Raw genomic sequence first — 26942 nt, forward strand, 5'->3', positions numbered from 1 at the left:
TAAGACTTTTTTGTATGTGCTGTAAAGGAGGGAGTTGTAGAATATTTGTGTAAACATATTTTGCTATGCTGAGTGACCAATAGCGAGACAGGAGGTCTAGGCAGGATTTCCGGGCAGAGATAGGAAGTAGGAGAAGATAATCAAGGCTCAGAGGAGATGCCAATGAGACATGGAGAGAGTCAGACATACAGCATGAAAGAAAGGGAAAAAGCCACATGGTAAAATGTAGACCAATTTAAAAAAAAAAAAAAAGGTTAATTTAAGAGCTAGTGGGACAAGCCTAAGCTGAGGTTGAGCTCTCATAATTAATAATAAGTCTCCTTGTTGCTATTTGTGAGTTGGCGGGCCAAAGAGAAGTCTAACCAGAGGAGGGAAACTGCAGGATTGTCTCCCATAGCTGCGTTTTATAAACCAATATTGCACAGGTGGAAAGAAGCATACCAGATACACAGCAAAGTTTTCGAGAGAAGAAGGGCTGTTTGTCAAACTCTAGACCATTAGTTAATATCCAGTTCAAGTGGGAAATAGAGCAAGTGGGAACTGTAAAGGAACTCCTCGTTTTTCACAGCCCCACTGAAAGCTGCAATTAAAACTGATCAAAGATAAAGATTTTATTTCTTTGTTGTCTGTCTCATTCTCCTGATCCTTCTCAACCACTACCCCATTCTACTTCTAGTAACCTTCAAAGGCACCCAGTTAATGGGCTGGCTAATCTGACATGCATTCCATAAAGGTTCAGAAGGCAGGAGAGATTCTTCAACAGATAAAGGCACTTTGAGTTCAATCCCCAGGATCCATGCAGAGAGAAGAGAGCACTGACATCTGGAAGTTGCCCTCTGACCCACATGTATGCTGTGATATGTGCTCTTGCACGCACACACACACACACACACACAAATAAATAATTAAAATGTAAATAAATATTTAGGAAACATTTGTCACTATTTTGCAAATTGGAAAAGATACTAGGTGTGTATGGGCTAGGGCAAAGGCCTATACTCTCAGCCCTGGAAAGGCTAAAACAGAGGAGTCATGAGTTCAATGCTAGCCTACATTGTGAGATCCTATCTGGAAAAAGCAAACCAAGCAAAAGCCCATGTCAAGTAAAAAAATTCCTATAAAGGCACTGGATGTGTCCAAAAGTATCTATAGTATGTCCTAATTACTGGTTCCATGGTTTGAGGTTGACTGACCCCCAAATGCCCCTGTATTGAAAGTATGGTGCCTGGTAGCATCACTTGGGAATTCAATGACCTCATAGAATGTGGGCCTTTGGAAGGTTTGTATGACATGAGGTCATGCCCTCAGATGCCACTGTAGGACCCAAGTCAGTCCTGTTTCCCTTTGTTGTTTGGTTATGGCATAACTATTTGTGCTACCAGCTACACCAGAGCCCATAGCATGACCATGTGGGTAACCAATTTTACCAGAGTCCCACAGCAATGGGACTACTTGATCTTGCCGTATAATCTTCAAAACTGTGATCCAAAACAAGCTTTTTCTCCCAAAAATGTTGCCATCCCAGGTATTTCTATGTACACAGAAAGTAATATGATGGGTAAAGTTGACAATTTTATATAAAGGAGGCAAACACTATCAGTCTTACTTTCAACTGTTTAATTAGCACGAATATATCTAGAGGCAGGAAGAGTAATTGCTCATTTATCACCATGATTAATCAGTTTGACCTAAATGTTTTGGTAGAAAACTGGATATTAAAATAATTAACATTCAAAACTAAACAAGCTGAGATTTCTTTCCTTTTCTTTTTTTTTCTATTTTTTAGAGAAGTATATAATTATGTTCATTGGCAATTTCGTAACTATAGAAACAGATGATCTAGGTTCTAGTCTTGTTTTGCCTTATCTAAATGCATGGTTTTGCATTAATCAGTCTCAGAAATGTGAACTATTTATCTTTTTTTAAAAAATGAGTTAGAGAAGATAATCTTTATTACTCCAAATCATAAAATTGTATCCTCAGAACACTTGCAATTCAATGGTGGCCCCCAATTAATTATTTAAAACACACATCATGTTTATAAATCAGGTTGAATACTCAGTTTGATTTTTAATATAATTTCTCAACCTCCAACATCTTGCTGTGTGACTCAGTCTTGACTCAACAGTGTAAGCTCAAGTGACCCTGACCCTCAGCTTTCTGTGTAATTATGACCACAGGAATGAGCTGTCATCTCCCACTTCAAAGATGAAGTACTAACTCACCTCATTGTTCTAGAAATCTGTGGTTTCATCTCGAAATTAAGAACAATGAATTGTGAACTATAATACTCTTTTTAAAGGACAAAACGTAAAGAGAAGAAAACATATGACACTTCCAAATACCCCAGAAGTGACTGTCCTTTGTTTGAATAGGATAGCACGGTTCGTGATTATTTTGAAAAGAAGTCATCACACGAGTGGGTTGCTAGTGTTTCTTAGAATGAGTTCCTGAGATCAAGTAAGTATTTAAAAATACATGTTTCAGTCTAATACATCCATGGTTCTAGATAATTTAGGTGCTCATAATCATGATGGGAACGAACCAGCAGCATCACTAGTTTTCGGGGCAGAATCAGGGTAGCTCGTCAATACTGTATAAAAACCATGAACTTGGCAATGATTTCTCAAATAGTTCCTTGTTTTTTGATTTGCAAACTCAAGACCCATGTTCTCTGTAGGAATTTTTCACAACTTTTCTGAATGAGAAAAAGTCAGAAAAAAGAAAAAGAAATCTCAACACAATTTCTTTTCTTTTTTTCTCATTTCTTTTCTTTTTTAACACAAGGTACCATGTACCTCAAGTTGGCCTAGAACCTACAATGCAGCTAAAAATTACCTTAAACTCTTAATTCTTCTGTTTCCACTCCTTGAAGGCTGGGATAACAGGCCTGGGCCATTATACTTAGGTTGTGCAGTGTTGGGGATCAAACCCAGGGCTTATTTCATGCTGGGTCAGGACTCTACCAACTGAGCTACATCCCAATGTATCTTTTTATACAGCAATATATCACAAATGTCACAAAATTACTAATTGTAGGAATTGATAAAAGGTATGTAATTAACCTATGTATGCCTAGAAATAAAAATAATTGTTACTCTTTCATCATGGTCATTGAGTATAATCTAGATATTTTGGGTATGAAGTAATATAAGCAATAATATTCAAGGTGATTTTTGCCTTTGAAGAAAGACATGGGTAATTTTAAACTGACTAAGTGATTGCAAATCGACTTTTATGGTAGGTTGTCTTGTAGTCGGAAAGATAAGGCCATCAATAATCCCAGGGATAGTTAACCTTTGATGAGTTTGCTTCACCTTGCTCAAGAATTAGTTGTGAGCTCAGCCATGAGCTGATGAAGATGAGAGAGTCTCCTCATTTCTCTTTCATATAAACCAATTTAAGGTTCATTTTTAAAACATCTAGATGTAAAGAGCTCTTCATAGTTCATTCCTCCTCCTCATTCTTTTCTGTCTCTTTTGGGATAGCCTAAAACCCTGAGAGTCCCAAGTTCTGCAGAGTGTTATCCCCCAGGATTGGCTTCACGGGTGTCCAAGCTGAGTCACACAACAGAGTGCATCTATGGACTTCACACAAACTTGGGCTATGATATCTATGAAATTAGTCTCAGCAATTGAACAAAGGAGTCCGTGCTCGCATTTTCCTTCTAGACCAGCAGTTCTCAATCGTTCACAGGGATCGGGTGCCAGATATTTACATTAGAATTTGTAACAGTAGTAAAATTAGTTAGGAAGTAGTGACAACAGAATTTTATGGTTGGGGGTCACCACGACATGAGGAACTATATTAAAGAGTCACATCATTAGGAAGATTGAGAATCATTGTTCTAGACCCTGAAAACTATATAGCTAGACTTGTCTCCTGTCTATAAAGACCTCAAGATGCAAAAGAACAGCCTCAAAGCACCGTGAACTACTGTAACAGGATCTGGTTTCCTTACAGTGCCGAGGAGACTAGAACCCTGACCCGTTCATATCTGATCATGACCTTGCTTTATCAGTTCATAGCTCTAGAACTTTGTTCATTCCTCCCAAAAGGAAGATACCAAACCACAATTTATAGGTCCACCTCTGGTCTAAGCAACCAGCCTAGCTTATGTAGAAGTAGCAGGCTGTGCTTTGTAAGAACAGCATGTTTCCAGGAAGCTGAGGCAGGTGATCACTGCAGATTCAAGTCAGGTTTGGGCTACATGGCAAAGTCCTGTCTCAAAATAACAATTAATAGCAATAATAATAATGATTCAATAATAATAAATAAACAAAGGAAAAATGAAATGAGAAATCTTCAACTCAGAATTTCAAAAAAAATACAAGAAAACAATTTAGACATTTTTTTCCACTTGCTAAATCTGTGCAATTGATATGTATATCCATTTGAGGAAATTTATTGACTCACTCATTCGTCAAATGTGTACTCAGCCATCACTGTATCTGTCATTGTTAATCAATTCTTCCATATTATCTCCTCACTGCTGGAATTTGCTGCTCCCTAAGCCTGGGTGCTCTGTGCTATTTTCATGTTTGTATTGAGAGGATCTGGGCTCAATGTATATCCATGAAATATTTCTTAAATGCGTGAGTGTACAACTGAGAAGACTGAGCCTTTAATAAACACTTTATTTGTGGTTAAAAAAATTATTGCAGAAGCTGTGCCGTTTACTCTAGAGTTTCTAAAATTCTAACAAATGTAGACAAATGAGCAAGGCCATGCAGACTGGTGCAGTGGATGCTTTAATATAAAAGTTGTCTAAAGTAGAGCATGGAAAGAGAATGTCTTCTTCTGACTGGTTATACTTAGTATTCACATATTCTAGAGGGGTATTTGAGCTGGGCTTTGCAGCCTGGGGAGGAAAGATTGATGGGGAAGGGGGATGATGTGGTAAGATAGGATAGAGTTCAAGGCTTGGCTAGAAAGGGGCTAGGACTGAAGCATCACAGGATAGAGGGATGAACCAAAACAAAAGCAGGTGATCAAGAGGAGCCAGGGGGTGAAGACCCATTCTACCATGATGAAAAGACCTTGATGGTTATAATGAATTGGTCCAGGATTTCAAATAAGGAAAGGAAAAAATGGCATTGAGTTGTGTGTGATCCATTGCTATGTATCCAGTGGAGAGCCTAGACAAGTTCCTTGACTCTGGCAGTACAATCAGCATTTCCCTTTTCTACTGACCATCCAAGCAGTGCACGGCCAGTCACACACTGGAGTAACCAATCCCATCTCACTGAAATCTGAATAAAATGAGCTAATCTGTGAGACGTCTAGAGAAAGCAGAGGATCTGAAGACGCCCGCTGCAGATGTGTGGTTAGAGTAGTTCTTGGCAAAATGAACGTTGCGGCTCACCATGTTACACAACCACAAACAATGCCACCAGCCATAGAAACCACTGAGATAAATGCTAGGAATTGCAGAATTCTTCCCAAGCCCACGAACAGGTCAGCACAACAAATAGAATAAGCAGATAAAAGGGGCTCGAGGGAACAATGTCGGTGACTTCCGTAACGAGAAAGGAAGCAAACAAGAGTGGATGATTGTAGAATTCAAGGTAAATACTGTTTCTAACGTGGGTGGGGACCAGTGTTTACTAAACACGAAAGATTAATATCAGAAGAGGAAGGAATTGTTTTTAATCCAAGAGGTCATTGTGAACAATAGGGGAAGAAAAAGAACACGAGTTACGGTAGAAACCACTCTTAAAATGCTTCAGCTACACCCACATACTCTTGTATACATATCAAAGTCACACATGGACCACTGGGTGCTAAATCTGGCTGGGGTGTCACTGACTTCTTTTATGTTTCTATTAATTCATTTGAGAAAACAAAACCATGTTATTGGCCTGTCTTCAGTCTTTTTGAATGTCTGTCTTTACTTTTACTGTCATTTCTCAATTGTTTAAAATAAAATAGTAGATGAGATATCTACATATAATAATTTGTTAAACTATAGATTATCATTCAAAGAGTGAGAAAAGGAGATTTATTTATTTAGATACAAGTGTGCACAGAAAAAATGTTTAATTCCTCATCAGTTCAAATCTGAAAGAAAACAGAATCTTGGGAAGCAATTTTTTATTGTTAGTAAGTCTCATAAAACATATAAAAGATCTAACATCGAAACAGAGAGTCTGTTTTTTTCTTCTTTATAACTATGCAATCCCTTGTATTATACATTTTTCAAAAATCTAAAGTCTATGATCACCTGTGGAGTCTTTGTCCATCATACAGAGACTATCAGAACAGTCCAGGCGGATCCATGGCTGGCAGGCTTGAAGTGCTACCACCACGGTTACTGATTAGCGTTTTCCCGAATTTAGCAACAGTGCTCTGCAGTAGAGGAAATCCTACAGTTCTGACAGTGTTTGCAGATATTCCAAAGACACGGATATCGCACATTCTCCTCCCTGCTTGCGAAGCTGGGCCCTGAAGGAGCCAAATAAACAATGGCAGATCTGGAGAAAGCAATATGTGAAAATAAACTAGAAAAATAAGGAGTTTGAGTGAAGATATGAGGGGGAGGGATGCATAAAGGAAGGCATAGGAGAGATGTGACAGTCCCATCCAGGTGTCTGAAAAGCACCGATGTAGCCCTAGTCTCATGAGGACTATATTTAGTTCTGAGCAGGGTACCAGACTCTACAAAGACAGAAGATTTCCTTGTGTCCAATTAAGAAAACCCTGATAGTAGGTCCCAATTCCTCTTAAGTGCCACATAAAGTAGAGAATTATATTTAATAAGATTTTAAGAAATTTCTCTTCCTCGACAACTTCTGAGCATCTTGAAACTCCTTGCAGTGATGAACAGAGCCATTTTTTTTGCTTTCTAGAAATGATTTTGAACTTTAGGTTTGTGTACCTGTCTAGGCCTGATAGTGTGTAAAACATACACAGTCTTTTATTTAATGAACTTACAGAAAGAGACATACATAAACATGAGCGACATCAAGCACCATCAGTTCCTTCCTCTCTGACTCATCTCCCGTCTCTCTCCTTCCTTCAACACCGACTGTAGTATTTCAGTCTGCTGTGTTGAACCCTCATCATTCTCCACTTCTGCTCTTGAATACACTACTGTTGGACCATGGTCATGTTCCCTGGATGGCATCAGTGAATTCCGTATCTGTAATTGCTCTCTCTGCACTGGTGATGCCTAAGCTGTATCCTCTACAGTGCACAGTCACAGGTACTCAGCTCCTTCTTGGGAACTGTGGATGACCTCTAGAGTGTAAGGTGCCCAAAATAAGTTTCAGAATTATTTTTCTCGCCCCAAGTTTCCTGTTGTGAGGGGAAAGAAACGAGAGAACCAACTTGCAGGCCTTTGTAGTAGAAGGAACGGGCTGTGTCCTGCCGCCCAGCTAGCTTAATCCCCGAAATAACCACTCAGAAATTGTATTAATTAAATTGCTGTCTGGCCATTACATCTATCCTCTTCTTGGCTAACTCTCTCATCTTGATTAACCCATTTCTATTAATCTGTGTTCACCACAAGGTCATGGCTTACCGGGAAAGATTCTAACCAGGGTTAGTCCCAGGCCAGAGAATCATGGCATCTGCCACACTTCTTTTCTTCCCAGCATTCTGTTCTGTCTACTCCACCCACCTAAGGGCTGCCCTATCAAAAGGCCAAGGCAGCTTCTTTATTCAACCAATGAAATCAACACAAATACAGAAGGTCCTCCTACACCAGGCCTCTCTCGGGAAGCATTTCTCATGTATTTGCAAGATCACCAGCTACTTTGGTCATATTTTCAAAAATTGCCAAGCAACAATACATACTTCAATCATGGTGCTATGATGTGTGGAGGAACTTAGAGCAAGGAATAAGAATTTCTTATATTGATGAAAAAGCTTTCCCAGACACAGTTGTATGTAAACTGGGCTTTGAAGGTTACCAAGGTTCAGGAGCTCTGAGCTGAACTCATCCTGAAGGTGCCCAGGAGACTCAGCATACCTTCTGGGCATGACTGAAGCACAAACCATGTGAAAAAATTAAAATGGCCAATAGTTAAATTTGGGAAAGTCCACCAGTTGGCTGAAACTTCAGTTGGGAGGTTAAGGAAATAATTTTATTGTCACGTGGGCAAGAAGCTTAAAGCAGTACATTAAAAATAATTCATGCCTAGGCATTTGATACATTGGAGTGTGTTATTTTATAGGCCATGGACACTGAAAACATTTAAACAATCTCAAGTGTCATAAAGGATACCCATACCCGGTCTAAGACCTACTTACATACAAATAATTTCTAACTCAATTTGATTTCTACCTGACCAACTGACAGAACAGCATTTGAAAACTTCGGTTGTTTGGGATTTAACATTGCGTTTCTATTTTTTCCTATTTGATACTCAACATAAGTAGGTCAGTAAAGACCCCGAAGTCCTGTGGCCTTCATATAACAGGATATATCAAATAGTTCTACAAAATAAAGGCTTGCAGTACATAGCATTATATAGGAATAGACAGTTTAGTACGTATAAAAGTAATGTGGACACAGCAATATGCCCCAAACATCAGAGTCCCAAAACTATCTAAGTATCTAAGTGGCAACAAAATATAATCATTCATTTGGGAAAGATTTGTGTTCTCTGTTCAAACCTTCTCATAACTGAAAACTAATTCAAATATTTTTAAAAAGGTAGATACTTAAATCATTTAAGTATCAAAAAAATTTAAAAAGGTGTCAACTTAAATCATTTCTTCCTTTGCTTTTAAAAATCTTGAGTAATTTTATCTTAAGCTCAGTATTTAGGAGGTCACAATCCATTTATTTATCTATGATTTCCCAAAACACAGAAGAATGGTGCAAGTCTTTCAGCTTGAGATGCTGCAACAAAGCATCTATACAGGAAGAGAGGGAAGTCAACAAGGAGACTTCCAGTCAACATAGAATAATTTTGGCTTAGGTATTGCTTTGTAGTTATATCAAAGGGGACACTGGGTCAGAGTAATAAAAAAATAAAATTTAATATCTCAAAGAATTGTAAAAGAATTAGAAACTTCACAGGGCTCCAAGCTACTCCTATATTATATTCCTGCTTCCTCATTTTAAATAGCAAGAAAGGAAAATTCTCATTTTTTATTATTTTGTTCTACTTTTCAATCAAGCATTTTTTCTACTTTGATATGTCATAGTGGACTTAGAGAAAACTAAGCCTGTTTGCTCCTCTTTTGACTATTCTCCGGGTTAAAACACCAAATTTTGACCATGAAAAGAACCATTCTATTTTTTGAAGACATTTTTCCTTTTTTGAGATTTAGTCTAATTTTCTAGCCTAGCTGGTCTGGAACTCTCCATCATCCTGCCTCAGCCTCCTGAGGGTTGGATCATGGGTGCCACCAATGCTGGCTTAATGTTACACACTTAGGAGACTGCTTTCCATATAAGGTTTAGCGTGCTGATTGCCATCTGTTTAGGTGATCAGCACTTGTTCGAGAAGGTTCTATAAGGTTACACCAATGCCACAATGCCATCTTGTCGTTGACATATTCATCTGGAACTCCATGAAAGTTAATGCTTCCAAATAAAAGAGAAGTTGAGAAAAGTCAAAAATATTCTAAGTAAATGTAACCCAGGGGCTCTATGGAAGATTTTTAAAATATAATGGCCGCCTGCAAACATATTTGTAAGCAAAAGGGTTGAGAGATGATATATATATATATATCATATAATAATCCCAGGAACTTCTATTAAGTGTGTCTCTTTAGCATTTAAATATACATGAATATGTTTATTTAATACTTATTTATTGTTTATATATTTAATAATTATTTAACATACATATGTAATATATATACACTAATGTTATGCATTTAAAATGTTTAGATGACTATATTATATAATATTCCTCTATGCTTTCCTTTAAGCTTAGATTAGAATTGATTGACTAAGTTATCGAACTTTTTTTTTAAAGCGCAAATGAACTCTGCAATGCAGCCTGACTGCTCATGCATAATTCAGGATCCCAGCCTAAAACATTATGCTCAGACAAGCACAAATATTGGCAAAGGTGAACGATTGAACTGCTCCAGTAGCAACAGAATTATGTCACAATCTGTGTGTGCACTTGAATTCCGAGAGCGGGGACTACAAATTGAAAGCAGAGAAAACAGTCAACAATGTGGCTGTAGACAAAGTAAGCAGGATGGTAAAGCCAGGTTGCATTGTTGTAAACCCCTTGCTCTTTATTAGTTATTCACGATCCTAACGTGAAAATAAGTCTGATGGGAGGGATAAAAACGGGTATCATCTCCCTCAGCAACGAAAATGAAGGTTCTAGAAAATGTTCTTATGAATTTTTAACTTTGAAAACAGCAAATACGGCTTTATTTAAATTAGTACAAATTTATCTCTCCTCGAGGTAATTTCTTTATTTGTCTTAATTTTCTGGCCAATGATGGCAAGTATGAGGATCTTGGCCACTTGTCAGTACTTTTCAGTGAGTAAGCAGGGCTTCCAAATCCCCTTGACAGAGGACTCTTCCTTTGCCAGAAGGGCTCACCCCTTGTGGATGCAAAGCATCTTAGGGACATACAATGAGAACAGAAAATGCGCTTTGCTGGCTGAATCAGCAGGTTTAACCCAGCAGATCAATGTGGCAGCAGACACCGGGCATGATCATTTCACTTCCTGCCCTCTCTTTCTTCCATTGGTGCCAGCTGGAGGTGACATCCTGCAGCAAGCCTCACCCCCTGTCCATCAATCAGCTAGATATACAAGATGATCCGTGCTTAGAAATGCCCTCTTCCTAAATCCCAAGGTTCAGCGTCTGTCATAGATCCTTCTGACTTTCTATAACTTTAGTGAAAAAGAATGACTTATACAAGTACAGTCATTCAATTATATAACAAAACCACCAGTTTAACGGGCACTCAATACATAAAGCCATTATCAAGCTTCTGAAAAATCTAAACAACCAGAAAAACAAATGTGGCACATCATCAAGCTGTTATTCTTCTATGAATATCTGAATAATTCACCATACCACAGCATTTAGATTATATCCAAAATTCCATCTAATAGACTGCATCCTGAACTTTACAACATAGTCTTGGGAAGGTCCAAGAGTTGAGGACTGGGGCTGTGTTTTGCAAATGGAACTTATAAGCATACAGACAGCAAGCAGACCTGGTGTGGGGTAGAGATGAGACCTCAACTCTTTCCCCTCCTTTACATATTTCTTTAAAAATTATATAACCATTAGGAAAAATAATAAAACAACATTAAAACATAAATATTCTTTAGTCTCTCTCACTCCCAATCAAGGCTTCCATAATAAGGACTGTCATTCACCAAGGACAAGATAAAGAACACTAAGTAAGACTGTAATCTGACCCTGCAGGAGTCCCTTCAAATTTTTCTGCATCTGTTTTTATTGCCGGCATGTAACTTATCTAGAGAATGTCACCTTTAACAAACTCATAGGTGAACTTCCATAACCAGAACAATCTTCTGCACATTTTGATAAGGATCTTAATCAATTTCCTTCCCATCACTTGCAAACGATGCCACCGGTGCATGAAATGATTCCATAGTCTCTCCCTGGCATACAGGCAAATCACACAGACAGAGGACACAATTCCATCTCCACAGAGCAAGATGCACACTCAAGTCTGAGATCATTACAGCCAAATAAAACCAATCAGAACTTTCAGTCTCTGGGGGTAGGAGGAGGTTGAGGTCCTATTTTCAACCAGATCTGTTGTTTTGTTGAACAAGGATTCTCCAACAATAAGCAGGAAGGAGGTCCAACGAATACTAATGTCACAAATCAGTACAGACAGATAAGCACAAGGTAAGGTACCTGACTGGAAGTTCTCAGTAAACCTAGGTCTCTGATTAGACAAGGAGCTGCTTGGGCAGCATTGCCATAGCAACCCTATCAGAACAGCACTGGCATAAGTGATTTTGCAACTGGACACTAAAGCAGACATGTAATCACAATGAGCTATATCTGTCTTTTCTTTTCACATGGCGTCCATGACATCACAAGACAGCATGAACTTCTTAAACATGCTAAAACGAAAAGACACCCATACTATGTTCTTCTTCACTGTAACTCTGTAAAGTTGAATGGAAGACCAAGTAAATAGAAGACATTGTGAGATAAATTGATACTTTCATTTGTGCATATATAAAAACTATGTTTCCAGCTCACCTTGTAGCCTCTGCATCACGTTGGTAATGTCCCGATGGGATCTCGAAGATGCCCTGGATGTTGCCATGGTCCTTCTTGTAGCATGGAACCAATGCCAAGTGTTGTCCCTCAGTGTGGGGTAATTCTACACTGCTTCAGATGACATGTGCAGTCTTGTCTATACCCATCGGCTTTCAGACAAACCCCAAGTACTCATGGTGACCAGTGAGGAGACAACATTCTCTCATGGTGAGACGCACGTTTCAGAGAGCCCTCTTATGTAGACTCAAGAACCTGAAACACAAAACAATAAAAATACAATATGAAAAATACTCACCTTAGTCATAGTGCAAAATGAGAATGTGCCCTATTCCACTCTAGTGTCTGACTCACTATCAAGAGAAACCACTAATATAGAAAAGACTAGAAAGCTTAAAGTACTAGTAAGTGTTAAAGTTGCTACGATCTGTAGTGGTTTGAATGAGAAATATCCTGCATAGTTTTACATATTGATTGCTTGATCTTTATTTGGTGATGTGATTTGGAATGTTATGAAACTTTTAAGAGGCAGGACCTTGCTGGAGGAAGAACGTCACTGGGAATGGCCCTACAGGGTGCATAGTTTTGCTCCAAGTTCCGGTCCCTCTCTTTGCCTCCTTGTATGGACGACAGGTGATGCATCTGTTTCCTACACCTGCCGCCATGCCAACCCTTCCCCACCACGCTGCATTTTGGCTTCTGCCCCTGGACCATCAGCTAAAACCTGCCCTTTCCTCCTTCAGTTCCTTTTGGTCGTGCTGTTTGGTTGCAGCAACAGCAACCCGACCAATAAAGCATGTGATCAGATAAACTAAAGAGTGGGTTGCCTGGAACAAGTCAGCTAGTGAAACCTTGATGTTGAGAAACGCACGCTGCACAAGAGAGGCTCGCTTGCCTGGTTTTTCTTTTTAAAGTGTAAATTTACTAATTTATATCATATTTTAATGGTTTTACAGACCCTTTTTGTATTGTTTCATTGGATACTCTCCAAGAAGGATATCATACCCTAGCTTCTAATAGCAAGTTGATGAATTAACACAGAACAGATAGGGCTGAGGGCGTAACTTCATTGGTAAAGTGCACAAACAGCCTTAGGTTCAGGCCTCACCACAGCATAAGCCAGGCATAGTCTCTCAGGGCTGCAATTCCAGTGCCCAAGATATAGAAGCAAGAGAACCACGCATCCAAGGTCATCACCTGCTACAAAAGGAATGAGGGGTGACTTTCAAGGCCAGCTTGGGATACATGATATTATCTCAAAAAGTAAAAAAAAAAATAAATAAATAAAAATAAAAAAAAAGAAACCATATAAATATATGAATTAGTTCATGTTGACTATGACTTCCAAATATTCTTATTTTAGGAGATAAAATTAGGACTAGCTTAATTTTTTCCTCCTAATACAGAATGATTGATTCTAAAGTAATTAGTAAGATCGGGATGGGGCAAGTTAAGCACATGGGACGTTGTCTAACACCTCTCTCGATTCTCTGCTTCGAGGGTGCAGTTGATTACTCTTATTCTGGGTGAAAAAGAGGTAGGCAAGTAGTTAATGAAATCCTGACATTGAGAAATGTACGGTGAACAAGGATTTCCTAACCCTGAGGTGAGCTGAACCAAGTCTTGCTGTGAACAAGGTAATTAGAGAGAAGAGTAATGACTTCCGAGAAGAAACTCAATAAAGGTTGTGCTGAGGCCTAGGTCCAGCAAATCTTCATGGAAAGTCACTCTGCATCTTCCGGAAATGGTGGTGACAGAGGAAACAGGAACGGGGCTGGGAGGAAAATGACAATGGCCAAATCAAAAGTCTAAAGCAAGCGCAATGCACACGTGTGTGGAACATTCCACTGCTTGAAGGGGAAAAATAAAGTAGGGAGTCTCCATATGTTGTAAAAAATATGCAATGAGTGAATAATGGATTGGTAAGTCATTAAACCCAATGACAAGTTGTTATTTTAAGTGATATTATAAATACTTATATATATTGGTCTCTAGTTGGAATGTATTGATGTGAAACCAGTCATATCTTTTGGAGATGATTGTTGGAAAAAGGGAGAAAACATACACATGTGTTAAGATATCAAAAGGGTGTGCTGAAGAAGAAGAAGACCTCACTATCTGTTCACTCCAACTCAGAAGACCAAGACCCACTGAGCAGTTTCAATTGCTAGGGAGGCAGAGGCTACTGGAAAAAAAAATATGTACAAGAAGTAAGACTCAGCCCTTGGCTTCTTTTAGATAAAAGATTTACTGCTCAGTGGATGGCTCTTCAAGAGTTGGGGGGAGGGGGCGAGTAAATAACTCTATATAACCATGCACCAATGACCTATACCTCCACCTAATCACATCTCCCGAAGAAAAGCATTCCACCTGCCTACATACAAGAGCTGCTGTAATTGGCAGACCCGAGTATGAGAAGCATTTCAAGGAACCTCATCATAATTCACTCTTTGAAGTGTTAGAAAATCTGGCTCCTAGGCCGGGCGATGGTGGCGCACGCCTTTAATCCCAGCACTCGGGAGGCAGAGGCAGGCGGATCTCTGTGAGTTTGAGACCAGCCTAGTCTACAGAGCTAGTTCCAGGACAGGCTCCAAAGCCACAGAGAAACCCTGTCTCGAAAAACAAAACAAAAAAAAAAAAAAAAGAAAGAAAAAAAAAACAGAAAAAAGAAAATCTGGCTCCTCGAGTGCAAGGATGTAGCTCCATGATCTGTGTTCATGTTGACTTATTTATCTAGAATATACCCACCATCAATAGGAATGGGTGTTCCTACTGATAGCCTTATACATAACACACAGCAGAGGTGAAGGAAGAAATTGGGTTCTACTATAGCTCAGTACTAGAGCACTTGCCTAGTTCATGCAAATCCTTAGTTTAAGCCCAGACACTAAGAAAAAAATAAAACAGAAGTTTGTTTTAATCCAGCTACCCCACACCAGTCCCTGACCAGCCCAGGAGTTCACAGATAATTAAGGCAGCCCCACCCTTTCTACTCAGGATTGTAGAATTAAAAGTTGTGGCTTTTTTTTCTATAAATCACTGCATCACCTTGCATCTCTCTCTCCTTCTTGTTCATACCCACGTCACAAAAAGGTCAGTCCTAGAATGATTGATTTCATTTCTTTCCCCATATTAAACTATGACTTCTCTGCTTCTGTTCGCATATACCCAGTTTCCCTGCCACTGCATAAGTCACAGTCTGAAATCCTGGAGCTCAGGGTTGAGACTACAAAGATAAATGTGGCACAGAACCTATTTTTGCAGAGCGTAGAACATAGTGAGAGACGGAAAGTAGCAGAGACGGTTTTTCCAAAATCCCAGGAGTAAGTATGAGTGTAAAGCTACAGGAACACAGAAGATGAGGGCGATGCCAAAGCTGGGGCTCTGGAATGATGCCCTGAGGATTTCACATCTCAGCTGAGTCGGAGTGAATGCATCAGGTGAAAGATGAAAGCTGCTCTCCAGGCTGCGCCTGGCTTCGGGAAAGGCATTAGCAAGAGAAACAGCTTGGTATCTTAGTACCAAAGCACTATTCTCTGGTACTTGATGCTCAAGGACTATGCTGTGGTACTAGATGTTGAAGGATGATGCTCTGGTACTAGATGCTGAAGGACTATGCTCTGGTACTAGATGCTGAAGGACTATGCTCTGGCACTTGATGCTGAAGGACTATGCTCTGGTACTTGATGCTGAAGGACTATGCTCTGGTACTAGATGCTGAAGGACTATGCTGTGGTACTAGATGCTGAAGGATGATGCTCTGGTACTAGAGATACTGAAGGACTATGCTGTGGTACTAGAGATGCTGAAGGACGATGCTCTGGTACTAGATACTGAAAGACTATGCCATGGTACTTGTTGCTGAAAGACTATGCTCTGGTACTTAATACCAAAGGACTATAGTATGGTGTAGGGAAGAGGGCAGAGGCCCTTCATGCATATTCAGCAGAGTGGTTCTGGTTCTCACCAAGAAGCCTGGGCCAGAAATGAGCAGATAAAATTTCGAATTACAGCTTCCGATGCCTGTATGCTTGAGACTGGATATCATGGAGCCCAGGTTGGCCTTGAACTTGATATGTAGCTGAGAGTAACCTTGAACTTTTTATCTTCCCACTCCCAACTCTGTAGTACTGGGTTTATGGGTATGCATTACTATGCCTCATTTATGCCATTCTAGGGATCAAAATGACAACTTCGTACACGTTAGACAAGTGCTTTACTAACTTGGCTACATCCCAACCCAGCTACTGTTTTTAAGGTTCTATTTGGGGTGGGTAGGGTTAGGAAGTTGGGCAAGGAAGACATCTCAGGTATAAAGGTGGGAGATGGATAGGAGAGACAGTGAATAGAAGATAAAGTTGGAGAAATAAGTAGGAAGTAACTTTACAAGGCTTGATGAAGGGTCAGCTAGGAGTAGACAGGTCTGGGACAGCCAAGAGTATGAGATCTAGGAAGATGCATTCCCAGGGTAGACAGAGCAGACTGAGGGGTCTTGGGAGACAATATGGATTCATGGTGCAATCGGTGGTATTTGGAGGATCTTAAGTCCCTTTATATCACTTCTATAAAAATTCCCAGCCAATGAGAGAAATAGCTTTACTAATGACTTAACCCAGTACCCCTTCCCTGGCTGCCCCAATACATATTGCTGTAGCGGTATGATGTGGGAGTGTCATATATCAATCTGTTGATTTCATTGGTTAAGTTATAATAAACCAGCTGCTTGGCCTCATGGCTGGAACATAGATGGGAGGAGTAAACAGAATAGAATTCTGGGCGGAAGAGGAAGTGAGGTCAGACTCTGCTCTGCTCCCAGAGAGACCCGACAGCTCTGCTGGAGCAGAGACGCCATGCTCAGCTCTCCCAGGCAACTCCAACCCACGATGGACTTAGGCTAGAATCTTCCCGGTAAGCGCACCTTGGCGTGCTTACACAGATGATTAGAAATGGGCTAAATTAATATGTGAGAATTAGCCTAGAAGAGGCTAGATAGAAATGGGCTAGTCCAGGTGCAAGAATTAGTTAGAGTTCATGGGCCAAGCAGTTCTTTAAATGAATACAGTTTGTGTGTTGTTATTTCGGGCGTGAGCTAGCCAAGCGGCTGGGGTGTTGGGGACGCAGCCCCGCCGCCGCTCCTATTTCAACAGATGGCGCCCAGACGTGTGGCTAACTGAATCCACAAAAAGCCTGAGAAAGCTGGGGAAAGAATGGAATGAAGCATGTTTTCTTGGTAGCAACAAATTTCTTGGGTCTACTCTGCTTGCTAGAGGCAAGCAAGCGCTCTCATCTAAGAGAGGCTTCCTGACTCAGCTTCAGCTGCAAAACCCTGCAGCTCATTAAGAGGTCCTGCCACGAAACACTTAAACGGTGTTGGTGAAAAGCTGAACGCATGCTTTTCGGTTTTCAGCCGTAGCAGGAAAAAAGTTGTGCTGTTTAAAAATGCCGGCTTTCTGGGCCGTCCTGCCAGGGCAAACTCTGACTGAGGCAGGAGGGCCAACTAGCGAGAGAGGACTTGACTGTTGTCTGTTGTAGCTCACTGGCTGGCAGGGACCTTGAAACGCCATAGAGTTGTGGCAGTAAACAAGGCTACAACCGGTACCTCAGCCATGAGGCTGGAAAGCTAAGGAATGGACTGGATCTAGCTGGCAAAGCCACGGCTTTAATCCTACTCATATTGCTCAGTAATTTAAAGGCTCGTGTGGTCAGAAAAAGAGAGATATACAGTAAAGAGATTCAAAGATAAAGAAAATGTTTAAATGATTTACAGTGTGTTAAAAATATATGCAAGCTAAAAGTTAAAAGTTTTAAAAAAAAAGTAAGAAAAAGAGAAGTTGTGTGTGGTAGTACACGCCTTTAATCCCAACACTTGGGAGGCAGAGGGAGATTGACCTCTGTGACTTCAAGGTGTGGTAGCACACGCCTTTAATCCCAGTGCCTAGAAGGCAGAGACAAACAGATCTCTGTGAGTTCAAGGTGTGGTAGCAAACACCTTTAATCCCAATGCCTGGGAGGCAGAGACAGGCGGATCTCTGAGAGTTCAAGGAGAGCCTGGTCTACAGAGTTATTCCAGGTCAAAGAGATACAGAGAATATACAATAAAAGTAAAAATAAATGAAATAGAGGTTAAAATAAAGCGTACAAAGATGGAAAATACACAGAGAATCTTGATACTGTATACTATTATGCTCTCTTTGAATTGTTTGAATGCTGAGGAAGGAGCAACAGATGCTAAAAGATATTTGTTTATAAATGCTGCTGAACTAATCCATCGTAGAGATTTTGATGCCTTGACTTTGAAATTTGGATCTAAGGACATGATACTTTGGAAAGGAGTTTCTTATTTTGTTTTCACAGAGGATGAGACCCTGTTCATTTCTTCTATTCCGATATGGTATGATGGACCACGCCCTCCTGAACGGTTGCTGTGAATACCTTCAGAAAATTGCTTCGCTCAACTGCCAACTGAGATGAAACTAGCACACAGGTTATACCATGAAAGACCTAATTAACGACGCCCCCATTCAGCAGGAAGCAGTTTGGAGAGAAAAAACTGCGCCCATGTTCCCAAATATTGTTTATAAATGTTCTTTTACATTTAAAGGGGGAGATGATATAGGTATGAATAATTTACATTGATATGGATTTTGCTTTAGTGATTTAAATTTAAGGTTAATTTTGTAATGTATATAGGTTGTTAATGAATAATCATTAATAATAGTTAAGTTTGTAGTCATGTTAGTTAAGATTTTCTAGATGTGCATAGATATATTTTAGATAGGCATTCTTCATATTTTTCAAAGATTATAGAATATGGCATTTTAAATGTTTTAATAACTTAGGACTTTTCATGACAATGAGACACTCTGCTCCTGGCAGCACCAATCTACTTCAAGAGGAAGATGGGCATCGAAGAGGATCCTTATGGAGTTTGATAGCCATTTGGGCAAGAAACTGCTCTTGCCTGGACTATTGCATAAACTGGACACAGAGAACCCGCAGAGAGAGGACTGCTGAACTTGCCTAAAGGTGAGATGATCTTTCGGGGTTCCTGATTCATGAAAGAGTCTGCAAGACATTCTTCAGGACAAGCAGATAGTGACTGCCTTTGAAAGTTCCTGCTTTGTGGAAATGTCTGCTGGAAACTATGGGCCTCTAGGCTGAAGATGGATGCCCCAACGGTACAGAGGAACTTTGGGTGACTGTCCAGGCAGTGAGATGTCTCTGTCATTTCTAGAGTTTGAGAGTTTGCTTATTTCTTATTTGTTTAGGTAATATTGTATCTTTCTGGACTGTTTGATGGAGTTAAGAATAGTTAGCTATAGTTATAGTTTTTCTTAGTTATGATATAGATTATTGTAATTTTTACTTGATAACTGTTTTGTTATATGTAATTTTGCTATGTTAAGTTAAAGCCTTCTTTTTTTGTTTAAACAGAAAAAGGGGAAGTGATGTGGGAGTGTCATATATCAATCTGTTGATTTCATTGGTTAAGTTATAATAAACCAGCTGCTTGGCCTCATGGCTGGAACATAGATGGGAGGAGTAAACAGAATAGAATTCTGGGCGGAAGAGGAAGTGAGGTCAGACTCTGCTCTGCTCCCAGAGAGACCCGACAGCTCTGCTGGAGCAGAGACGCCATGCTCAGCTCTCCCGGGTAGACGCGATAGCTCTGCTCTCTGAGGCACACGCGATGAAGATGGATGTAGGCTAGAATCTTCCCGGTAAGCGCACCTTGGGGTGCTTACAAACATCATTAGAAATGGGCTAGTCCAGGTGCGAGAATTAGCCTATAAGGGCTAGAGTATGGACCAAGCAGACGCAGCCCCGCCGCTCCTATTTCAACAGCGGTAACAATCTCTATGAGGGTAAGTACTTGTGACACCATGAGCTTACTTCACTCTAACAAGGCTGTGAACACCGCCAGTACAGGGACCGGAACATGTCATGTTTTCTTTCTATAGTGCTAAGGATGACACCTATGACCTTGTGCATATTAAAAACTACACCCTAGTCTCAGGACTTCAACTTTTCTTACCCTCCCTTCTCACTCATTGACACCAACTATATCCACAGACACATGCTGAACATCCAGTATTGATTTTTTAAAGTTATTGAATCAAGTGCATAATATTTTGTGTCTGAGAGACAGGGCCTCCTCACCAAGCCCCTCCCACTCTAACACAAGAGCTGGTGCAACATCCTTCCTTGGTCAGGGCTAAGATAAACTATTTCACTTCCATCCTTTGCTAGGCACAGACACTCGATGTTGTGAAATTATGCTTTTCTTGCTTTTGGGTCATGTGATTAATAAGAAACTTCAAATTAATGAAAAGGAAGTCATTAAAAAAGACTAGCCATTTGAAAATACAAGTTTAACCTCTACTTGGTGCCAGTTAAGGGGAGGATCTTGCATGGGGCATTTCCAATGACAGCTTGTCAAAGAAGGAAGTGCCAGAAAACTCACCGACTCTGGCAAAGGAAGACCTAGACATGACTCCTGTATTGTTCACATGATCTCTGATGTGTTCATGTGTATGTGCTATAAGTATGGGTGTGTGTGCATGTGTCTCTCTCTCTCTCTCTGTGTGTGTGTGTGTGTGTGTGTGTGTAGGCTAAACTCGACATCTGGTGTTCAATCATTCTTCACCATATTTCACTGAACCTGGAGCTCATCAACTCAGCTAGACTGACTGTCCAGAGAACCCCACAAATTCTACTATTGTCATCAAGTACTGGAATTATAAGCATGTACCATGATGTCTGGCTCTTAAGTGAGTTCTAGAGATCCTCATGCTTCTGTAGCAAGTATTTGCCAAAGGCAGTATAGTGACAGCCAGGTATAGTGTCCCTGAGGCCCTTGAAGAGACTGGCTCTGTAGCAACAGTCATGGACATGAGCTGTCTACGCACGTCATGAAGGGTAGGCAGGCCCAGTATCAATGTGATCTATCTCAGTTTTCAACAGATGTTAGAGATTTTGATATGAGGAATGTGGGAATGGGAGGTACAGCTAAGTTATTGGGATGGACCAGAGGATTCCAATGGGTTGATGGACAGAAAGGACATCAGTGGTTATATGCCAAATGATAGGACATCCCCTGCCCCATCTCCAAATCTTCCCAGAAGCCACTGAGATTGGGCATGGCTAAATACCTTACTATACAGAGAAGCGAGATTCCCGTATTCATTGTTTCACAGAAAACATGTAATAAATTATTTGTGAGGGATAACAGTATAAAATCTAGCCAGTCAGTGTAGTCAGCAAGGCAGACAAGCCTCCCAATTGTTTAGGGAGCAGAGCAGGGGGTGACATAAATGACAAAGTAGAATGACTTTGTAAAGTGGCCGCCCAGGTCAGCGTGGGAACAGCCACCATCTGCTGGACTGATGTCACAGGGGACAGAGGCACTTTAGCCTCTGTTCTTTGGATTCTCTGAGTGGTCCTCTCCTCTCAACACCAGAACCAATGGAAAGCCTTGTGGCGAGCCGTCACGATGCCACTTTTCTGGTCCCTATTCCAAATGCACAGCATGCTACTCCAGCACTTTCTTGGCTGTGCAACCAAAGGGAGGAAACTGAGGAAAGCAGTAGGGAAATGGTACTGGATCACAGGGATCCCCCGCCCTCCCATCCCCCCTGACCACTGCAATACAAGTAGCATTTTTCAGTCCTAGGACACAGCAGCAGCAAAGTCCAACCAGGCGAGATGTCCCTGATTTAGACCCAGAAGTCAGGAACTGAGACCATAGGCATGCAAGTAAGTTTATAAGAAATGTGACTGCTCATGGAATGTCTCGTAATATTTCATGTAGACAAATCCATGATTTAAACTGAAGTTTTTTTTACTCTCCTTTCTAGGAAAGTCTGTTACGGGAATAAGTTCAAGATAATGCACAATTTTAAACACAGTTATTTTCCTCTGCCTGCCCATTAGTACTGGCGTGAATTAATACGCAGTGAGCAGCTAACACCAGAAAAGGACTCCCCTGGATTATAAAGGAGATTACTAACGTATGCATGGAGGCTATCTCGAAAATGCCGCTCATTAGTCATGATTAAGAATTACTTGGGCTAAGAAGAAGAACTGATACCTTTCATAGAAAGATAAGAACAGAGTAATTACAAAGCAGCCCAGTTGAAAACCAGGGGCATTATTCAACCTTGGTGGACTTGAGCTCAGCGTGCGAAGTGCACCTCATGGTATCTGCCACCCTTGTTCCTTACTTTGGGTTACGCATGTATTTCACCCCTTGCTCAACCTTAGTTCTCCTTAGATTCAGCCACAAGGAAGCACCGAAATTTAAGAGGAAGGTGTCCACACGAACCAGTCTTGAGTCCTGCATGCCCAGCCAGTCCCAGGCAGGCCACTGGGTGTGGCAGCTGGAGCTGGAGCTGTGAGCATGCCACCCACCTTGCCTAGTCATGGGCTTCTCTGGTTCTGCCCAGTCATACCTCCTCCTCCTCTAGCGCTAGGTATACTGGGTAATCATGAGAGTGCAGGAGCCAGTAAGGCAGCCAGCAGCAAGCAGTTCTAGGTGATCTTGAATGGCAAACTAGCTTTTTCTGAATCACATTCCCTGGGAGTAAGAGGAGAGCTCTTCCTAGGGGACAGCGGGGACCCTGAGACAGCTTGCAAGGAGTCCTTAGTTTCAAAAGATACAAATGAGGCTGTAACCCCCAGGCTAAGCAAATGTTCCTTAATGCTTAATACTATCACAATCACTCTGATTTTTTTTTTTCTATCTTCAACATGAAACATATTAAGTCAGTCATGACCAGGGCACATTTTGTTCGTCTGCCACAGAGTAATACAAACAGACATCAGACACAAGAAAAATAAATGTGCATTTTTTTAGTTGTGTGTTCCAATGTCAGGAACTTTTTATCCATATTAATAATTTTTATCATGGAGAATAAAGGACCTCAAGCAGGACGGTTCTCATGAGTCACAGTTAAATCGGCATTTCAGAGAGATGTAGGTCATATTAATAACCTTTGCTTGGTTGAGAGCGGTGTTTTCTACTGCATAGGTCTGGCTCCTATATCAAATGTTGACTTGAGTCTATATCAGGTAGATTCTTCTTAGGTCAAGGGGAAGATAAGTGGGCCTTTAAAAATAATGTATTTGGGGTTTTTGTAGCATTCACAGTATATTTTCAGATACATAAAAGTTTTCCATCCCAAACTGAAAAGCTCAGGAAAACGCGATGCAGGGAGCTAGGGTTGAACAGTTGATATTTCTCACTAGGACAGGCCTGATGTGAACCAGATTGAGCTTGAAGTATCAGGCAGTTATAGCAAACCCAGCCTCCTCTCCCAGTGGCTTTGCCTTGCTGGGCCACAGAGGCTGCATTTTGCACTTTTAGCCCTGCCCTTTGCTATGCACCTGGCTCCCCGCGAACCGCCATTTCCCAGGACTCCTCCCTCAGGGGTGCAAAGCCTCTGTGGAAAACGTCGTTTTGGAGAGTAGATGAAAGTTATCTTGCCCTCTAGTGTAGGCTCTGCCTGGAAGCGACTGCGCCAGGGGAGTCTCCTGGGCCTCCACGCAGTCTTCAAGCCTTAGGCTCCCGCTACCCATCTTCCCTCCCCCAGCCCTTCCTGAAATAGTCTGGGGGTGGAGGAAGGGAGGGTCCTAGAATTTGTTCAATGCTTGCATCTCGCATCTGATAGTAGCAACAGCGAGGTCCTTAACAATAAGAGCGTCGCTGCCCGCCGTTTGGGCATCTCTGGAGCCCAGGGGATGTGCAGTGAGCGGAAATGACAACTCAGAGAGAGGGTATTAATAGGAATATGTACGTATGAGATGCAAAGAGGCTAGCCAACCTCCCTATTGCCTTCTCCAGGAGTGCCACACACGTACACACACCGCCGCCACCCCCTCTCCCTGAGGTTAGCGGCGCGTCAGCGTGCAAGCACAAACTTGCTGCAGTGTGTTTCCTTGCACCTGTCATTCCTCCATCTCTCTCCTCTCTGTCTCTACCTTTGCTATTTACCTTGTTCCGGCCTTATTCAGGTTCCAAGCAGCGAGGTGACGCGCGAGCGAACGCCTCCTTCCAGCTGCGTGCGGCTCCGGGTATGCGCTGCTACCCAGACCGTGTAACCGGGGCTCCGGTGCTGTCTGCAAGGGCTGCGGGAGCCAGGATGCCCTGGTGACAGAGTACAACAATCCCAGCCCGGTGTGGGCCGGTGCTCCTGGCTGGCGCACACGCACTGCTCTGCGCTGGCTGCTGTTGGCTCTGCCCTCCCTCCCTGCCTAGAGGATCGGTCCCTCCTCCAGGCTGCACACCAGGGGGTTAGGCCTCCCCCACCTCCCGCCCCCTGCAGCTGCTGCTCCTGTCGCCAGCGGAGGTCGCCCTGGCGGGGTTCAGCTTCTGAGCAGCCGCCCAACATCCCCCTCCCGCCCGCCACGCCCCCTCCTCAGCCCCAGGATGTACAGGTCACCAGGCAGAGCTAGGGGCGGGGACCCGGAGGAGCTTTGCCAGAGTCTCCCTACCTCCTTAGAAAAGCTTGGTCACTGACTCTTCTCTGACAGCCAGAGTCCTTCTGTGACCTACTCACTTTCTGTTCAAGTCTTTGCCAAGGGGTCCCCTTCCTGGGGGACATGGTTGTCTCAGCAGCTTAGGGATGTGACAGGATACTGGCTGCTAACTTTTGCCCACGTTTCCCACAGCACAACTGGCCTTTGAACGTAACTTGCTTGAAATGGCCCTGGAAGTTCCCCTGATGGTTCCAGGAAGGAGAGACTTGAAGTTTCAGGAGCACAGGTGCCCGTGGGCTCTTCATCCACCTCAGACAGCATCCTAACTGCTGACCCCTGGGCTGTCAAATCAGTCATAGGGATGATGGGGGGACTAGGCAGGCTTTCTATTTTGCCACTGCCGAAGCCTGTCATCGTCCTGTTAATTCTTGGTTATTCACAGCGGTGGTTTGGGACCCACTGTTCACGGGGCGGAGCCATTACAATCCTTCACCAGCCCTTCTTCTGGTGCAAGAGAGCCCATGTTGCCTAGGCGCCTCGAGAGATTTATTTTGTTGTGGTGTGATGGTTTCCAAGCAAAGTCAAACATGGGTTTTTTTTTTTCACCAACAATGAAGCCCAAGTCCAAAAGGATTACAGAGGCTAGTGGAAGCTCTGTTGCAAGAATCTTAGAGATAGCAAGAACTCACTAAGTTGTCAACAGAAGCAAAGTCGTGTTTGTTTTTTATATTCACCTAATGGGTTGCTTTACAAAGTGGACATGGTTTCTCCTTGCATCCTGCCTCTGAGTCACCTGAAGCTATATTCCCCACTATTTACCTTTCATTTAGAAAAAATATATGTATCCCTTTTTCTAGATCCAGTCAAAATAGCAGCAGCTGTGATGGTTGGTTCTGAAGGTCTGTTCGAATTCTTTAGATCAGGTTGGCCTGTGCAGCATAGCTGTGTGGGATTGATTTTTTACCTTACCCAGCCCGCTGTAGGTGGGAGTATCTCTCATTTCCCAGGTTTGACCCTGAACTATATAAAGTAAAGATATGGCACTGAGCTGGTGAGCAGGCAACGTGGTTTTTCCTTCTCTTGACTGTGGAGATGGTATGACACCTGTCACTAGCTCCCATCCCTGTGACTTGCCCGCGATGGTGGCTTGTAACCTGGAAATGTTTGCCAGATGAACACTGTCCCGCCCTATGCCCTATTTGTCAAAGAAACAGAAACAGTTTTATTTATTATCTATTTTTATTTTATTTTATTTATTTATTCTGGTTTTGAAATGAAACTCCGAATCAGCTAAACCAGTGATCTCGTTCCTTGAGTTTCACTTTATTTATTTTGCAAAAGTAAATACTTTCCAACACAATAGGTCTGATTTTTTTTCTTTATTTGCCAGCAATCTGCCACCAATCACATTCCTATCCAGAAATAAACCCTAATTGTAGAATCTTATGGTTCAGGATGTTTGGGTTGAAGGAGATAAGAGTCTGAGTTTTTATACCCATGCATTGCCCACCTCCACCTCTCCTTGTCACCGCTTGGAGCAATCCTGTGGAGACAGCCACCAGAGCTTAGTAGTTCCTGGACAGCATACTGTCCTCCCAGGTGGCCACCAGAGGCCTGCTCCTCAAAAGGGAAATACCTAAGAATCTTGGTTCTCCCTCTTAATCACTATAGACACAAAATCAGTTTGCCTGACTGGTCCTAAACATGGAGTAAGAAAATGAGCTACAGGTGAGATTGTTGTGTTCAGGACTTAGCTTGCCCAAGAGAGAAGACATTTAAGCTGAAACACAACTCCAAGTAAGAGGAAGTCCTTGGTGGCCCTTCACCTCTCTTCTTCCAGACCACACAGAAATGCTGTCCACGTGTGACCCATCCTGACTCCCTAATTTACTGAACCACGATCAGCTGAACTTCAGGCGCCACAAAAGGAATAAGGTCATTTTAGACCTCTGGGAAGGGCTTGTCATTTTTGTTCAACTAGGGAAGGCTGTTTGTAACTCCATTTACCCAGTAACCATTGCTTACACACACAGCACCTGGCTGAAAGTGTGCTGAGCCCTGGGGACTCTGTGGTAAGCCGAACATAAGCTGGTTCTCGCCTTAGTAGGATGTGCAGAGTAACCAGGGAGAGGGCAAGATTTGCTGATGTTGATCATATATACTTACAGAATCCCATTCTCCAAGGAAAGGCAGGTGTTGCTATGGGGTCTCCTGTTTAATTTACCTCAGAGATCATCAAGACTTTGCTAGGCAGATAAAACTGAACCA

The 26942-nt window shown here is 41.8% G+C and overlaps 1 protein-coding gene across 11 annotated transcripts in view; it reads right to left on the bottom strand.

The window, feature by feature from the left end:
* Syne1 (spectrin repeat containing nuclear envelope protein 1) overlaps positions 1 to 24487 on the bottom strand; it is a 461878-nt gene extending 437391 nt beyond the window's left edge. For 7 of the 11 annotated variants that reach the window (XM_050135794.1, XM_050135793.1, XM_050135799.1 and 4 more), the window contains exons 1-2: positions 24190 to 24427; positions 12180 to 12452 (exon numbers count right to left, since the gene is read on the bottom strand). In XM_050135794.1, the coding sequence (XP_049991751.1) occupies positions 12180 to 12246 (67 nt within the window). In that variant the 5' untranslated portion in view covers positions 12247 to 12452; positions 24190 to 24427. Of the gene's footprint in view, positions 1 to 12179; positions 12453 to 24189 lie in introns of all 11 variants that reach the window. The other 4 variants (XM_050135802.1, XM_050135801.1, XM_050135800.1 and 1 more) reach the window with 3 other exon arrangements.
* Between the last annotated feature and the right edge of the window lie 2455 nt (positions 24488 to 26942).

Source organism: Alexandromys fortis, unplaced genomic scaffold (assembly GCF_014885135.2).
Source record: "Alexandromys fortis isolate MF-2015 unplaced genomic scaffold, M_Fortis_MF-2015_v1.1 scaffold_23, whole genome shotgun sequence".
In the NCBI taxonomy this organism is placed as follows: domain Eukaryota; kingdom Metazoa; phylum Chordata; class Mammalia; order Rodentia; family Cricetidae; genus Alexandromys; species Alexandromys fortis.